The 17683-nt window shown below is 43.0% G+C and overlaps 1 protein-coding gene across 4 annotated transcripts in view; it reads right to left on the reverse strand.

The window, feature by feature from the left end:
* MPPED2 (metallophosphoesterase domain containing 2) overlaps nucleotides 1-17683 on the reverse strand; it is a 164286-nt gene that overhangs the window by 77648 nt on the left and 68955 nt on the right. For all 4 annotated transcript variants that reach the window (XM_045825406.1, XM_045825411.1, XM_045825410.1 and 1 more), the window contains exon 4: nucleotides 1424-1649. In XM_045825406.1, the coding sequence (XP_045681362.1) occupies nucleotides 1424-1649 (226 nt within the window). The remainder of the gene's footprint in view (nucleotides 1-1423; nucleotides 1650-17683) is intronic.

Consider the following 17683-nt stretch of genomic DNA (forward strand, 5'->3'; position numbering starts at 1 on the left):
TTTCTGTGCCTGAGTTTTCTCGTCTGCCAAATAAGAATCAGAATAGCGCCCATCTCTTCAAGGTATTTGAAATAAATCAGATGACAGATATAAAGGATTTAGATAGTGCCTGGCATATATATAGTAAGAACTCAACTCAGAGTTCACAATCATTGTCAGGTTGATTTTTACAAGGATATATGCCTGTACCCACTCATCAGTCCTTTCAGATGCCAAGTGAAATAGGAAATATTTCAACTTGCTACTCTACAAAGGACAAACCAAACTGTTGAGTGGGGTGGCCAATCTGAATTTACTCTCTCCTGTTTCAGCCTTCATCGGCAACGCCCAGGGCAGGACTGCACTACCGCTCCAGGCTGGGTAAGTAAAAAGTTAATTCTTCTGCTCTGTATACATATACAGCACTCGAAAAGTAAATAAATAATAAAAACCCAAGACTTCTTTGACACTGACCTTCTGCTCTAACACTCCCATTTTGAAGATGAAAAAATAACTGGCTCTGAAGGTTCAAGTTCACAGAAATACTTAGTGGCAGATCCAAGGCCAGAAAATTATTATCCTAAGCAAACCACCAGGCACTCTTCCGAATCTCCTGCAAATGTCACTTAATTTAATCCTCATAATAACCCTCTAAAGGATGTATTATTTCTACCCCCTGGGGATGCAGAAACTGGGGCTCAACCTCTGTGAATCAGCTTCTTGAAATCCAGACAACTGATAGAAGCCAAGGTCAAAATACTTTTTGTCTGGCCCCAGAGAATATGCACCTGCTTCAAGTTTGGTAGATCTCAGTGCAAAGAACTCTAGTACTGAGCTCTTAACCCATGACTTTCAAAGTGTCTGAGCATCAGACACTGAGCCTCCTCTGGGGAGCTTTGAAAAATACAGATTACTGGGCCCCACTTCAGGAAGGAGAACCAGAATCAGGATGGGCAGGACCTCAAAAATCTGTATTTTTTCAGAGTTAGTGATTCTGATGTGTAGTAAGGTTCAAAAACCCTAATCTAAGCAAGTCTATGAGTGCTTCCAGTACACACTGAGAGGGAAACGAGTAGCCTAAGGCGAGGGAACGTCCAGAGCCCGGGAATCTGCGTGAAGAGCAACAATGGTGCCCTTCCCCCAAATCCTTCTGTGTCCCACAGACACACACGAAGCCCCACCCACACCTGTATCAACCCAAGCCCTGCTCCCATTGATCCTGCCTACAGACCTCTGCACCACAGTGAAAACAACCAACACAGCCCTTCACAACAGGGCCAGACTCTGTGCTCTGTTGGAAACACAGCCATAAGGACTCATTCCAGCTTACCCTTTTCCTTTAAAGCACCCAAGTCTGCACCAGGCTCTCTGAGTGCTGAGCGGTAGCGGGGACACACACACACACACACACACAGAAGATGAGACTGTTCGCATGGACACTTACCAAGGTGCCCCGTATATCCTGAATCCCTTCACAGTTACCTCCGAGTCTTGTAAGTAAATACTGTTTGTCAGGAGGGACTGAACGTTGTCAAAGTCCTCTGGTTTCAATTTGGACACAGAGGGGAAACGGTAGTAGTCCTGTTTAACAAGGTCTGCCATGAATTCCTTATCAAATGTCAGTTCATGATTCCCAGCAATCACTATTTTATATTCATATGGCAGGTTTCCTGAAATAAGAAAAAAAAGAGCACCAATTAGCACGTTCATTTCCCATCATGAAGTACAACAGCCGAGACTGCGTGATTAACAGACGGTATACCCAAATGAAATAGCTCGTGCATTCCTTTATATTTCCATGGGAACCAAAATTTATGACTACTCCTTTATGCTAACAAAAATGACAATAAACGAGAGATGGGAAGCTGCTAAGAAGCTAAAAAGCTACTAAGAAGACATTAAGTTTTCTGGTTCCATTTCCCTCTTCTGTATGCTACAGATTCACTGTGATGAATTCAGCAAAAAGCACTTTAATCACATTCCTTAAAAAAAAACAGGTCTGGGCCCTGGCTAGCATAGCTCAGTGGATTGAGCACAGGCTGCGAACCAAAGCATCGCAGGTTCGATTCCCAGTCAGGGCACATGCCTGGGTTGCAGGCCACGGCCCCCAGCAAACGCACACTGATGTTTCTCTCTCTCTCCCCCCCTCCCTCCCTTCCCTCTCTAAAAATAAATAAATAGAATCTTTTTTTTTAAAAAAAAGGTCTGAACTTGGTTTGGACCTCAAAAAACAAGCAGATGACATCGTTAGGCATGTAAGCGTAGAATCACTCTGCTGTATGCCTGAAACTAACATAAATTGTATGTCAACTCTACTTTAATAAAAAAATAAGCAAACCAACCATTCTTAACAATTCAGATGACCGTTAGATTTTTAGCATATCCTTCATACAGAAGACATGGCGTAGCCAAGCATCCCACAATTTGCGTAAGTAAAAGAGTACAATTCCATATTGTAAGTTAAAGTTTATCTTTTGGCTGGGGGATAAAAAGAACATTAACAATGCCTCCCTCTGCATTTGAAGGCTAACTTTCCACCCATTGGGGATGGGAGAAGAAACTGTAAAGCTTAACCCCCTTTTAATATTTATGGTATGGAAATGCGAGCTCTTGGTGTGTGCTTTTTATGCAAAAGTTTCCCGATCGAAATGAGATAATTCTGGGAAGAAGAATGAAAGCTATAAAGAAAAACCCAAACACCAGACTTCTGCATAGATTTATAATGTTTGAATAAAGTACAGATCATACATATTAATAACTCACCGTGATGCTATAAGAACCAAAATCCAAAGGGAGATAGTGCTGGGCAGCTGTCCCCATCCTGAAATTAATGCCCTTTCTATTCGTTTTCATTACCCATCCCTCAAGCCTCACCGCTGGGCTGCTGCTCATTTCATTTCATTTCATTTCATTTTGAAAGGAGAAAGGGTGGGACAATAATGCCTATAATTCCAGCTTCCTGAGACTCCTGGGTCCAACGAAAAAATTAATGTTTCCTGCGATTCCAGGAAGAATGAAAGTTACCACTAGCAGGAAATTGGATACACTTGTAAAGAATCGGTGCTTACCAGCAAGCCGGAGTCAATGATTTAATTAATGAAGCTTAGTGGGGAAGAGCGTCATATTTATTTTTAGGGTGGGGAGCAAATTTTGTCATGGGTCCACCTGCATTTCAGCAATGCAAACTGTAGCAATTACACTGTGAAGCCCCCAATAATCCCAGCAGCACAATGCAAACATAGCTGCTAATATTGAAGCCATTTTTAAGATTGCCAGAATATGCTTTGGAATGCTACTGGTTTTTCTTTAGCTTACACTTTTTTATGTTTCTAACAGTAATAAAAGTGCACATACAGCACGTGAGTTAATGGGGAGACTAAAGAGAGAGAGGAAAGCCGTCAGAAAATAACACTGCATAAGATGAAACTGAAAACACTGTGGCCAAGTGTCAGTGGGTATCCTTGACTACTAGCCTACAATACTGTGACACGCCTTTGGCCTCAGTTATTTGCTGGGGGGACAGCTCCTGGAAAATAGGAAGCCTCTCTCAAGTACATGTTTGTGTGAGTTTACAATCTGCATTAGCATAAGGCAATAAGAAGTGCAATGCATACTGCAAGCTATTTGGATAGAATGAATATATTTTGCACAATTCCTTGCACTTAAAATACAGATGAAAGATGTATTAACAAGCTGCAAATTCCAAGCACTGCACACGCTGGAAATCTGTGAGATGCCCCACAACTCTAATATCACGGCTCTGCGACCCCACTGGCCTAATACCACCCAGTGCACACCCCCAGTGCACCTGTGTTCCCAAGGTTGGACCGTTTTCCTGGACAGTAATTGGTTCCAACACAGGCCCTCCTGGCCTGAATCTTTGAGCAACTCTATTTGTACAACTCACGCGGTAGCTGCCCGGTTCCCCTTTAATCATTCATGATGATGGACTCACTGTAAACCCTTTCTTTATGCACCACTGCTCTTGCCAAAGGGCTTGGCTTCTCGCTCTTCCCACTTTAGAGCTTTGGTGCAGAGACAGCACAGGTGAGATTGGGAGACAAGACAACAGGAAGTACATGTTTGCCCTTCAGACCCGTTTGGAAAAAAAAAAAAACTGCTGCAAAGTAAATCTTCCTCAGGAAGACAGGACTCTTCGGTGTCTTTGAAATCATATTGGGAGACCGGACATAAAGGAGTAGCCACCAAAATGAACAGCCGAAGACACAGTGATGAGATTTACACGGTGCCAACAAACTCATCTCTTTCGGAGAATCCAATAGTAGTTTCAACTTCCATTCTCTGCTACCTATGTTATGAGATTGTCTGACACATATTCTTTTTTTTTGCTGAACTGACCTTTTATCTATAATCTGCCAACCTTTCTGTTTTATATGAAAAGTGTAAAGCAGGGCAGCTGACGAATCTGTTACTTGACAGCATTCGAGTTGCTTTCCCTACCAGATTAATTTGGAAGGCTCTGCAATCAAGCCCCAAACTTCTTGGTATTCAAATAGCATCAAACAAAAAGGTGCCTGCTTTTTATCTATTTTATTCAGACCAACCCATAGAAGCAAGCTGCCTAAATAAAGAAGAATGTATATCGAGGCTATATCCACTTATTCTAACATGGAAAATTCTTGCTTTGAATGACCTTAAGAACAATATAACTAACCAGTTTCATCTTTCCCAGGATGTGACATACATTCTACTTGTGATATACAAAATTATATTAGGGGGAGTGGGGATGAACTTTTGGCAAAATATCAAATAGTTTTTTGTATGTGTTAAAATGCACATTTGAAAAAGTACAATATAACAGTGCAAACAACGTCCATTCATTTTTCTATTTTTCATTTTTCTATTTTTATACAGGGTGGGTCAAAATAGGTTTACAGTTGTTTGCATGGAAATAATAAGATAATTAATAAATACTAAATAATAATTAAGAATAAAGTCTGTGTTTCACATACTTACAGCTGTAAGCCTACTTTTGCCCAAACCTATATATAAAATGAAATAATTTAAAGAAAACTATCAGACAAGTAATAGTACAGATAATTCAAAAATATGATGAGAGCAAGTGAGAATAAAATGTGGGAAGTTGGTCCATTATCAGTTCAGGTTGGAGCTACACACCACAGTGGAACCACAAACTTTAGGAATAGCAATTAAGTCTCATTCTAGTCTGTATCTTTTATTGTGCCTGTATCACCTGGTGGTATCACGTAAGTAGATGCTCACTTAAAACTAAAGGCTAATGCAAGTCAGCCGGGTCCTCACTGCTACTTTGCAGCTCTAATTGTCTCACATTCTTGCTGCTGCCTGTTCCCTAAACAGTCACCACAAAACTCTTCCAGATTTCTCTCCAACTGCCAGGCTGCCTCTTTTTTTTTAATCCTCACCCAAGGATATGCTTACAGATGGGAGAAGGGAGGGGGAGAGAGGGAGAGAAAGATCGATGCAAGAGAGAAACATAGATTGGTTGCCTCTCCTACACACCCTAATGGGAGACTGAACCAAAACCTCAGTATGTACCCTGACTGGGAATTGAACCTGCAACCTATTGGTTTACTGGATATATACTCCAACCTATGGAGCCACACCAGCCAGGGCCAGGCTCCTTTTGACTCTCCACTTGGCAAACAATGTGTCCTCTATCCTCAAGGTAGGCTATCTTTACTTCCTCCTCTTAGCTTCCTATCGTTCTGTTTGCTTCATCTCATCTTTTAAAAAAATATTTATTTATTTTTAGATAGGGAAGGGAGGGAGAAAGAGAGAGAGAGAAACATCAATGTGCAGTTGCTGGGGGCCTTGGCCTGCAACCCAGGCATGTACCCTGACTGGGAATCGAACCTGAGATGCTTTGGTTCGCAGCCTGTACTCAATCCACTGAGCTACGCCAGCCAGGGCATCTCATCTTTTTTTAAAGTATATTTTATTGATTATGTTATTACAGTTGTCCCATTTTTTTCTCCCCTTTAATCCCCTCTGCCCCACACCTACCTTCTTACCAGCATTCCCCACACCTTAGTTCATGTTCATGGGTCATACATATAAGTTCTTTGGATTCTCCATTTCCCATACTATTCTTAACCTCCCCCAATTTTGTACCTACCATTTATGCTTCTGATTCCCTGTACCTTTTACCCCATTCTCCCCCCCATCTCCCCACTGATAACCCTCCATGTGATCTCCATTTCTGTGATTTTGTTCCTGTTCTAGTTGTTTGCTTAGTTTTTGTTTTGTTTTTTAGGTTCAGTTGTTGATAGTTGTGAGTCTGTTGTCATTTTACTGTTCATAGTTTTAGACAACCTATCAGATCCAGTGTTCAAAACACTGGTAATCAGGATCTTCACATAAATAGTTGAGTATGGTCGCAAAATAAAGGAAAAAGGGAAGGTTGCACAAAGTGAAATAAAGAAAAATAAAGAAACAGGGAACCAACAGTGAAGGGAAGGAAACCAGGACTCAAATCGATGTACTGGAGCAGAAGGAAAAAATAAACATTCAACCATAACAGAATGAAGAAACAACAATTCAAAAAAATGAGGAGACTTAGGAACCTTAGGGACAACTTCAAACATTCCAACAACTGAATCACAGGGGTGCCAGAAGGAGAACAGGAAGAGCAAGAAATTGAAAACTTATTTGAACAAATAATGAAGGAGAATTTCCAAGATGGCAAAGGAAAAAGACTTCCCGGAAGTCCAGGAAGCTCAGAGAGTCCCAAAAATGTTGGACCCAAAGAAGCACACACCAAGGCACATTATAATTACATTAGCCAAGATTAAAGATAAGGAGAAAACCTTAAAAGCAGCAAGAGAAAAGGAGACAGTCACCTGCAAAGGAGTTCCCCTTAGAATATCAGCTGATTTCTCAAAAGAAACCCTGAAGGCAAGAAGGGGCTAGACAGAAGTATTCCAAGTCATGAAAGACAAGGACCTATATCCAAGATTGCTCTATCCAGCCAAGCTATCATTTAGAATGGAAGGGCAAATAAAGTGCTTCTCAGATAAGGTCAAGTTAAAGGAGTTCATCATGACCAAGCCCTTATTACAGGAAATGTTAAAGGGACTTTTCTAAGAAAAAGAAGATCAAAATCACCTTTCTAAGAATTGCCCTCATAATCCCATTCCTCCCACTCCCACTGGCATTTTCCTTTTCCAGACAGCTCTGTTTCATTATTTCGGATCTCTCTATCTCTCTAATCCTCCTCCCTAATGAGTTTATGTTTACCCATCCCCAGAAAACAAAAAACAAGCAGCCCTTGCCACACACATATACATGCCTCACATAAAATCCTAAACCAGCCCCGGCTGGTGTAGCTCAGTGGATTGAGCACAGGCTACAAATTAAAGGGTTGCTGGTTCGATTCCCAGTCAGGGCACATGCCTAGGTTGTGTGCCAGGTCCCCAGTGGGGTCCATGTGAGAGGCAACCACACACTGATGTTTCTTTCCCTCTCTTTCTCCCTCCCTTCCCCTCTCTCTAAAAATAAATAAAATCTGTAAAAAAAAAAACCCTAAACCATCCCTAACTTTGTTGTTTCTTTGAGATGCTTCCTCATTTCACTTACATGCTTCTGGATAGAGAATTCCAGGAGCTAGCAACTGGTAGCCCAAGTTCAGCCCACAGATATATTACAGTTGGCCCTCAAGTGTGTTTCATTTTTTAAAAATGGAAGTAATATTTAAAAATCAAGAGTTCTGGGTTTCTAGTTTATTTTTTAAAGTTTTTTTTTGTTTATTTTTAGAGAGAGGGGAAGGGAGGGAGAAGGAGAGGGAGAGAAGCATCATGTGTGGTTGTCTCTCACATGACCCTGACTGGGAACCTTGCCTGCAACCCAGGCACGTGCCCTGACTGGGAATCAAACCAGTGACCCTTTGGTTTGCAGGTTGGCACTCGACCCGCTGAGCCACACCAGCCAGGGCTCTAGCTTATTTTGGAAAAGTAAAAGTTCAGGTGATATTGACCCTCAGACTGCCACAGACCTCCCCACTTTCTATCACTTCTCACATCTGTCCCATTCCTCATGTTTGTGTTGCCTGATGGGCCCACACTATTATTAGAATTAGCAACATAGAGACAAATGGTTAATCAGAATTCACCCAATGAAATCTGGCTTCTGTTTCTATTCTCTTCCAAAAGCTTATCCTGGAATGTCAATAAGAATCTCCTAACAGCCAAAGCTAAGACTTTGTTCTCAATTCTCACCTCCATTGATCACACACAGTGGCACCCCATCCCTCAAAGTATCAATTCCCTTGATTACTGATGTTGCACTCTCATTTTCCTCCTCCCTCTCTGACGTTTCCTTGCCTCCCTCTTCTTCCTCAGCTCCCTTTGCGTCCCGTCCCAGCTGACTCATTATACTCTCCCTCTTCATCTTTACTTCTACGGGTATTATTTAGCACTTTCTTACTGTATGTCTCACATTTCTATTCTTTGTGACTCAATGTTTAAACTACCACAGTTTAACCATAGAGGCAACATGGGGTAAAGAGCGGGGACTCCAGGCTTTGCCACGTGTTAGTTGCATAACCTTGAATGCTGCTAAGTTTGTGGCTTCACTGTGGTCTATAGCTCCTTATGTTCTCCAAGGTGCACTGCAAACGTGGGTCATAACTGCACCCTTCCCTCACAGGTTATTTTCAAGGTAAAATGAGAAAAAGCTTCTAAAGCACATGCATGATATGGAGTAAAAACAATTAGTGCATATTAATTATTTTTCACTCCATTGTTTTTTAAGTTTTGCTTTTTTGCATATGACTTGTCTCTCCCTAGTCTGCCAGGTCTTTGAAGGCACGGAGTATGGCTTGTGGTTCTTTGACACAAAGTACCCAGTTCAACACCAACCCAATGGCAGGCATACAACTAGTATTTGGCGAATAGGTGAAGGAATGATTGAACCTCTACAAGATTTGCCAGGAGCTTCCTTAGAATTCCAGGAACTGAGTTGTCATCTTGGGCTATGACGAGATTTAAGCCAGTGTCACGTTGTCCCCCTGAAGTGTCTATTCTCTGCCCCTAAATCCAGTCTAAGCAAATAATCTCCAACAACTGTTTAAACTGCAGTTTCCCGGAATATAAACAGGAGGAAAATAATACTACTACCCCAGAGGTTTGGTGGCTTTAAGCAAGATACTGCATGCAAAGAACCTGTCATTTCTAGCACTTCATAATCACTCAGTAACTGCATTATGATGATTATTATAATGATTAAACTTCCCAGTTGCTATCTAAGAAAATATGGCATGATGTCACTATTCTCAAAGGAAAGCATCTGAAGATGGAAACAAAAACCTGGATTTCCCAAAGCCAAAACCAGCATGGTCCAAGGTGCTCTTCAAGTTAACAGAAGGATTAGTAAGGTCATTGAGGCACGGGGATCCAGAGGTGATGGTGGGTGGCCTCTGAGGTCTTCAAGCTGTGCACAATAAAGCCCAGCCACCTCTGATGAGATGATTCTAATCCTGCAAAATATGTTGCCTAAACACATCACTTTTTTCCTCCTTCGGTTGTCCCATTCACCAACCCTTCTAATATCTACTGAGTACCAAAAAATCCGTGCCAGGGCTGGCCTCTCATTCACAGTGACTAGTACAGCCTGTGACAGAGAACATCCAGATTCTATTGCTCATTTGGAGTGTCCCTAATATCTTCCTAGAATCAGATGCGGTAGTCCTCCCTGAGTGTGGGAAGAGGAACAGAGAGTATTTAGTGAAGTTCCAGATCCTCAGGTGTGCACGTGTCTGATAAATCCGTAACAACTTTAAAGCAGACACACAGCGAACTGTGTGAAGGTCAGCTTCCCTCCCTTATCAAATTCTGGACATTTAATCTGTCACTTCAAGTGGCTCCCATAAATCACAGCACAAAGAGGCAGAGGGATCCTCTGGGACAGCTGGATCTGGCGGCTGGAAAGCTGCACCTGTGAGCTGCCCGGGGCTGGGGTGGGGCCTGCTCTGGGGGTCATGGCAGTGGCACTGCTTTCCTTTATTTCACAATTTGGGGAGAGATTCCATTTGAAGACAGTTACTGCTGGCTTAAAAACATTAAGAAGACAAACCACTGACATATCCAATTCCATTTCAGTGATGAAGAGACTGAGTGCAAGGGAATTTGGTCACTTGATGAGCAAAGTCACACGCCAAGCTGGTGGCAGCAGGGGGCCGAGAAGGGCTCTTCTGCCTCCTGTGCCAGTCCTTCTTTCAGGTGATTCCAAAGTTCGAGCAGCCTCAGGAAGTCCAGCCCCAGACCTATCTTCAGTCCTCCTCGCGCCACTCCCCCACCTACAGTGATCCTTACTCTAGTCCCAGGCAGCTGTGGCCCTTCTCGCTGAAGCTGTGAGAGAGAACTCCCCGTTCTAGCTGCGTGCCTGCCTACGTCATGGGTTTCTCCTCCAGAGGACATCAAGCCACATCAGCCCCACCCTGTGACAACACGCATCCTGGCTCATCTAAGGCATTCCCCCAAACACTACTGCAGCTGACGGGTGTAATGTCTTACCCACCAGCTTCCAGAAGAATTTGGGAGCCTACCCAGGAAGGCAAGGTCACCAACTTGAAGGAAGAGGAAAAACTGCTCCTCTGCTCAATGTTACGCAGGGTCCCAAATTTTAAAACTTGCCGGTTCTATTATGAGAACTATGAGGAGATGATGACAAGAGAATAGAAGTTCAAAGTAATAAACCCAAATGCCTACAGGGACCACAGAGGTAAAACAAAAATGGGAACTGGACTAGGTAGAAGCAATAGGGAGCAGTGAAGACTAGAGCACACGTGCATCACCATTTTAAACTAAACATATATAAGCACAGCTGCGGCCAAACAAGATCCCTTGCTCATTTGCCCCTTACCCCGACACATCACCAGTAAAATTAATGTCTTTCAAAATTAAGTATCATACAACTGCAACCTATTTTTCTGCTACCTGTCATTACAGGATGTATTCTTGTAGAAAAGTCAAGTTCAGGTCAACTCAAAATCCAAAGTCAACTCCAGAACAGTCACTTTTCTTGGGAATCTCCCTGACACCTGCAGGAAGATGGCTCCTGCACCGTTCTCTTCATTCCGCAGGAGTGGGGGATGTGGGAGAGAGGGGCACCAAACGGCCATCAGGTTGTGGTGATGACAGACACCACCTTCTCCACGTCCCACTTGTTATCGGGGATCTGATAAGCAAGGCTAATTGACTGCTATCTCCTATTTATTCTGCTTATACCGAGAGGAAAGAAAAGAACCCAGAGTACAATAGGAGTTCTTCGTGAAGGGGAGCACCCCAAAGGAAACATCGCTTACCGGTTTCATGGGTGAAGGAAAACCTAGTTGTTTAAAGGTGATAAACTGCAAGATTGTCAACCCTTATGCCCACTCCCCTTCATACTCCTAAATTATAGACTATAAATTATAGACTCTTTGAAAATAATGAGAAAACCAAAAATGTCTGTGACACAGCCCTCATGCTAAATAAAGCTCACCTCACTCTGTAGCAAAAAGGAAGGAACACAGAGAAGACAGGACGGAAAAAGAACTCGCTGTGGATCTCAGAGGCCCAGGAAAATCAGACTCACAAGGCACACAGCCTTTGGGCTCCCTCTCCTTGCCGGTGTGCTAGAAAGAAACTCCCTTTCTGAGATTAAAAAGAATAAAACAGATAGATGGTCGGATCTATTATCCTGGGGCTGACTCGAACCAGAAGAGCTATGCTACGATCGATGAAATCGCTGAAACCCTCGGCCGGCACGGCGCAGAGCTGGGGGCCTGTTTTCACACACTCTTCCCTTATGCCAGTGTTACAAAGGGACCCTGTTACGCCCCCAAGGTGGAGGAAAGAAGGCACTCTTTTCTGTTTAAAATTATTATAATATTTTCAACATTGTGACTCTAGCAAAAAGGGAGAATGTTCAAACTCTTAAAATCCCCATATTCCACTGAGGACTGAGGAAGAATAACTTGGGCTTAAAAACTGGTCAAGCAGAAAGTTTTGCAGGAGAATGAAAGGGGGAAAAAAATCCAGTGGCTATGAGGATGGAAGAACTCTCTGGCTGTGGGACAGACTAGGAGATGTGTCATCTAAATCCCCCCACTGATGATTACCGGGGGCTAATATCCGAGAAGGGCTAAATCCAGCCTGGAGACAGGGAGAGGGCTTTCTCAGCTGCAACCTCTGCCTGCTATACTTCTAGCACCTAGAAAAACGCCTGGCACTTAGTTGGTGCCCACTGCCTACCTGTTAAGTGAATGAACGAACCTCCAGCAATCCCTCTTGGCTCCATGGTTTGCACTTGCTTGCCTGGGCTGCAAAGCCACCAGAAACACTCAATCAGGGCAAGCTTTGTCTCTGACCTCAGTCTGTCCCCCGTCAGGCTCCATTAATTTTCACAAGTCCTGACAGCTCTAACGTTAATACTCACACTTGCTGATGGAGCCACACAGCAGGTTCAGACTGCTACCTTCTCCTCTGAAACTCATGCATTAGGGTTTCTTCCATGCTTGCAATGGGAAACCAAGTCTAAGAAATATTAAACACAGAAAACTATATTACAATAATGTCAGGACTGAGCCAGAAGAAACCCAGGAGCAAGTAAGGAATGCTGAATGAAAGCCCAGTGGTCTGCTGCAGGAATTAGGGCGAACATAAGAAGCCACAGCCGAAACACTCTCTCCTCTTCTGCAGCCTGCTCCACAAAAAGATTCTCAAGGCACCAGGAGACGTTATAGGCCTTAATCCACACAGAGGAAACAAAAGGTCATCCCTCACAGAGGAAAGCAGACCCCTCTGGACCTGAGAAGTCACCAGTACAAGGCGCTGATGACAGATAACACACTAAGCAGTATAAACCACAAAGGGACAGGCCGCTAGTACTCATAACTATTGGGGACCTGAACACAGCTCAGAGATTTGATTCCTGCTCAGCAGCACCTTGCTTGCATGCATTCCTGTCTCAACCATAACCTATTCCAACATACCTTTCTGTGACTTAAAAACGCAAACACACATATGCATACATACAAACACCCCAACTCATACATTTTAAAAGACAACCACAAAGTAGTAAAAATTAATGACAACATCCTCTTCGTTTCCCAAATGGGTATCACTAAGCTGCCCCCCAGACCAGCGCAACATGTTATTTCTACCTGTGAAGGCATGGCGATAACCGTTCACTGCAATGCAGCGACAATTACTCTTGAGTTATAGGATCTAGCTGGACCCCTGGAACCACAGTTGGTCTCTTCACGGTTTATTTTGCCCAACCTCCTCCTTACAAATGAGGGCTTTGCCTTGTTAAGAAAGATTTACATCCCAGACAACAAACTCCATTGGCACAAACTATCTCCTAACCTGGACCCAGTTCAGGGTCCACTGGACAGTCACAAGAAGAGCAGGTGAAGACACTGCCGCCTCTCATCCCAACAAGCTGTGGGCCTGTTCACACCACTCAGATGAATTAGAACGGAGGGACAGATGGCCCGACGAACAGATCAGGGGCTTGGTCGACAGACTGGCGACCAAATTTCTGGTTCTGTCACATATTACCTAACAAATTCAAACTCAAAACATGTTATTCAACCTTCCTTTGACCAGAAAAAAATGAGGATAATTGTACAACCTAATTACAGAGTTGATAAGCAGACTGAGGAGGATCAATAAAGGACCGAATGCAAACCTGGCACATAAAAGATGATTGTTGTTGCTATTATTACTATTATCATTTTTACTTGTCCTCTGTTTTGCACTGTAACTTCATTCAGGGTGAACAGTCCATCTCCTACTTCCTACCACCTTAAAAGAATATTCCATGAATCATTTTTAATAAACTAGGAGTGTTAACTGACTAAGTCAAGGGTGAGCTGAAACTACTTATGTTGTTGTTTTTTCCCACCACAAAGCCTTTAAAAAGCAACTGAGGAAAGGTGTTCCTTCCAGCAATAATTATAAAAACAAGTGGCAATTATTCTACTGAGTAATTAGAGAAACAAATGCAAATCCCATGTATTTGTATTTTAAACCATTAGGTATGGTGAAAATCAAATTAAATAAAAATAACACGGGTATAAAGGCCATATTCTTTAAAGGAAATGAACCATTTTAAGGCTTTTTAGATTCCCTCCCCACCTGAACCCCGCAAACAGTAACAAAAAAATCTTTCTGCAGTCACTGCTATTATTTCTGCACACCGAAACTGTGTTTGGGCAGATGAGCACAGGGTATCCGTGTGCGGTGACTCCGCTGGGTCGGTCCACAGCAGCCAGAACAGAGGGTTGACAATGGAAATAAAATCCGGGCCTTAACAGTGCCACTGGGGCTCGATGAAAATGGTCTTCTGGAACTTGATTAAAACTAAATTGAAAAAGAACGTATTTGGCTAATATTACATTAGACTAAAATATAGAAATGAACCCTAATACTCTTGAAATCTAATAAGAAAAAGCCATCTCAATTTCCAAACTTTCAAAAGCATATTCTTTAAATGCATCACAGATCAATTTACATGGTACTTTCGCCAATAAGCAAAACCAAATCCCAGGTTCCAATTGGCTTATATTGGAAAGTGTGAGAGCAAATGCTAGAAAATGCAATTACTGCAAACAAACTCCATTTTCTCTCCTCTGAAGGGAATTTCAGAGAATATTTTATTGCCATCAAATAATATTTCTGAAGGCATCAATACACAATTCTATTTTCTCTTCAGAGTCCCCACTCACTGCATAATCTAATCCACTCTACAGAATATCTTGAAATTTAGAGAAGAGCCTACGAAAGGGGATATTACCTTGCACACACATCCTATGTCAATTTTAATAATTTGCACCATGGACAGGAAGCCACAGAGAGCAAAATTTGGAATCCAATAAAATGGACTTTTCCTACTTTATAACTCAAAATTCTAACGAAGCATTTCCAGAGTAGAGATTTAAAAGAAATCCCTTGGGGAAGGTTATTTTCATCAATAGTAACGGCAATGAGATGTAGGGAACGGAGACCACAGTCATTTCCTCTTCCATTTTTGCTTCTCCCCTACTCATCAGTTGGCAAAAGTCTCTAATACAAATTCCAGACAGTCAGAAGCTACGAAGAAAGAAGACTTCCTTGGGGGTGTGAAATCAAATCAGGTTTCTGCTTCATTGAAACACCACTTCCAACAGCCTCTGATCTCCTTCCTCGGGAACAGCTTTGTGGCCTAACTGCCACCGGGCTCCCCTCTGGGACGAAGTAGCATGAGGTATGCAGAGTAATTCCTCAGGAAGAGAAAGGACTTCTGCAATGTCCACCAGGGTCCTGGGGCCCAAGGTCTATTTCAGTCCCACATCTTTGTTCCTTGCCCATATGCGATGGTCTGAATGTTTGTCCCCTTAAAATGCCTGTGTTGAAACCCTAATCCCCAATGTGATGGTATTTGGAACACACACTGGGGACCCTTGGAAGAGGATTAGGTCACAAGGGTAGAGCTCCCAAAATGGAATCAATGCCCTTATTAAAGGGCTCCCTAGCTGCCTCCACCATATAAAGACCCAGTGAGAAGGCACCCTCAAAGAGCCAGAAGTGGGCTCTCACCACAATGCAGCCATGCTGGCACCCTGATCTTGGACTTCCAGCCTCCAGAACTGTGAGAAAGTAAGTCTCTGTTGTTTAAACCCACCCAATATGTGGTATTCTGTTGGGGCAGCTCCAACAAACGAATACACCTTCCTATGAGGCTGCTTGGCTTAATCTATCCTACACACTAAAGCTGAGCTGCTCTTACTATAACACAGATCTCATCACATACAGTCCTTCCACACACACACTTGGCCACTTTAAAATCTCCCTGGGTTCCCTATTATTGCCTATAGACAAGAGGCCAAACTCCCTGTGTGTGGTGCGTGCAGCTTTGGGGATCCGGCCGCCAACAGCCACTCCTCCGCTCCTATCCTGCGTGGCTCTGAGCTTGCCAAGTGCTTGCAGTTCACAGAATGAGACTGTGTCCACAGAGCTCCTTCTCCCACTCAACTACAGACCTCAGGACTGTGAGACCCCAAGATGATATGTCTGATGCATCTCGGCATTCCCCAAAGCTTTAATAATTATTTATCAAATGAACGAATAATTAAGCAATAATTTTATCCTGGCTAAGAATCACGTGGATGTGAGGAGCTAGAACCTCAACTTTGGATTCTAGATGGCCTTAAAGTGTTAAAATCCTATTTTAATTTTATCTGAGGAGGGCACCAATTTACATCCTTCGCAAGGTATACTGTTTGGTTGCAACTGAGGAACTAAATCTGATTTTTAAAATCTGTTACGAGGGGACTTTTGGGGAGGGGAGGGCAGATGGAGACAAAGATATTGGCTTGCAGTAGTTAAAAATGCAATTTTGTTGAAGCAGTGAACAAACGAATAAATAAATGAATAAATCAACTATACACATCACACAAATAATGTGTTTCAATTTCAAAAGAGAGAGGAATCACTGCTGTTGCATGGTTAATGTTACTCATTTAAAGATTTTTGCAGCCTTTGTTCCCAGGATCGGATAGATGAGAAGAGATAATCAATAGAGGAGTTAATGGAATAGCCATTCATTATTGAGGAAGTCGCCTGTATTTCCTCTTCATTGTATCGCCTCTTCTGAACGTATTCACCCCTAGGCCTCTCAGGCGAATCACTGCTGTTTTGACAGCTGGCTTTGCAGAGACCACGCTTTACAAACAAGCCCACTGCCCTGGCCCAACAGGACACGTGTGTGCATCTTCTCAGGCCCCCCAATCGCCAGGCCGGATGAAAAGAATCCATGAAAATGGACTTGCAGGGCCAGCCTTTCCCTTTTGCTTCCAACAGAAAAAAAATCAAGAGGCAGCAGGATGTCCCTGGCGTCTTGTTCTCTAATTCCAGGCTCACCGACATTCCTACCCCAGAGAGTCCTCGGAGATCCGAATCATTCCTTCTGTGCAACGGAAAAGTAGGATCCCGCAAGGCTGGCTACATGACGACTCCAAGGTCACCCAATGAGTGAGTGGCAACGGGGTCTCCTACTTCGGCAGCCCAGTCCTCTCTACTCCTTTTTATTATGTCATACAGCTACACAGTCAGAGTTTTGAGTCAAGGAGTGTTTTATAGATCAGGAAATTGAGGTCCAGAGAAACGAAGAGGCTTTTCTAAAGGCTGCCAACAACCATGAATCCTGACTTCTAAAATCAATCTGCCATTACCTGCAAGCCCTGTTCGATAAAACCCAGGACAGAGGGCCACTTATTTCTTCCTATCACACAACACTCAGGACTGCTCAAGTCCATGCTTGGGGTTCTCATCCTATTCTTTTTTAAACCTCTACTATTATAGCTTAAGACCACTGTCTTTCATTTGACCCCATGGAAGGCATCTATTTAGCAACCTTAAGTGGGCTTAGATCAGAGGGGAACTCAGAAAAATAGAAATGATCTCTCTGGACCCAGCCACTGTTCTTCCAAACTCTCTTTCTGACTCTGACACTGTTATTGAGGTACCTTTGATGAAATTCAATGGTAAAGATCTTCCATGAGACGAACATCACAATTTTAACCTAGTTTTGTCCATCAGTAACTAAGAGGTTGTGTTTGTTTCCTCTTAGCCAGCGTGGCCCCCTTTTTCAATATCCAATACCTAGGTTTCTCAAGATTCTGGAAAAGAAAAGATTGCTAGACTGATATCTTCTTGTAATACGTAGGCTCATCTCAACC

This window comes from Phyllostomus hastatus, unplaced genomic scaffold (genome assembly GCF_019186645.2).
Source record: "Phyllostomus hastatus isolate PE091 unplaced genomic scaffold, TTU_PhHast_1.1 phas_scaffold_585, whole genome shotgun sequence".
Lineage (NCBI taxonomy): Eukaryota > Metazoa > Chordata > Mammalia > Chiroptera > Phyllostomidae > Phyllostomus > Phyllostomus hastatus.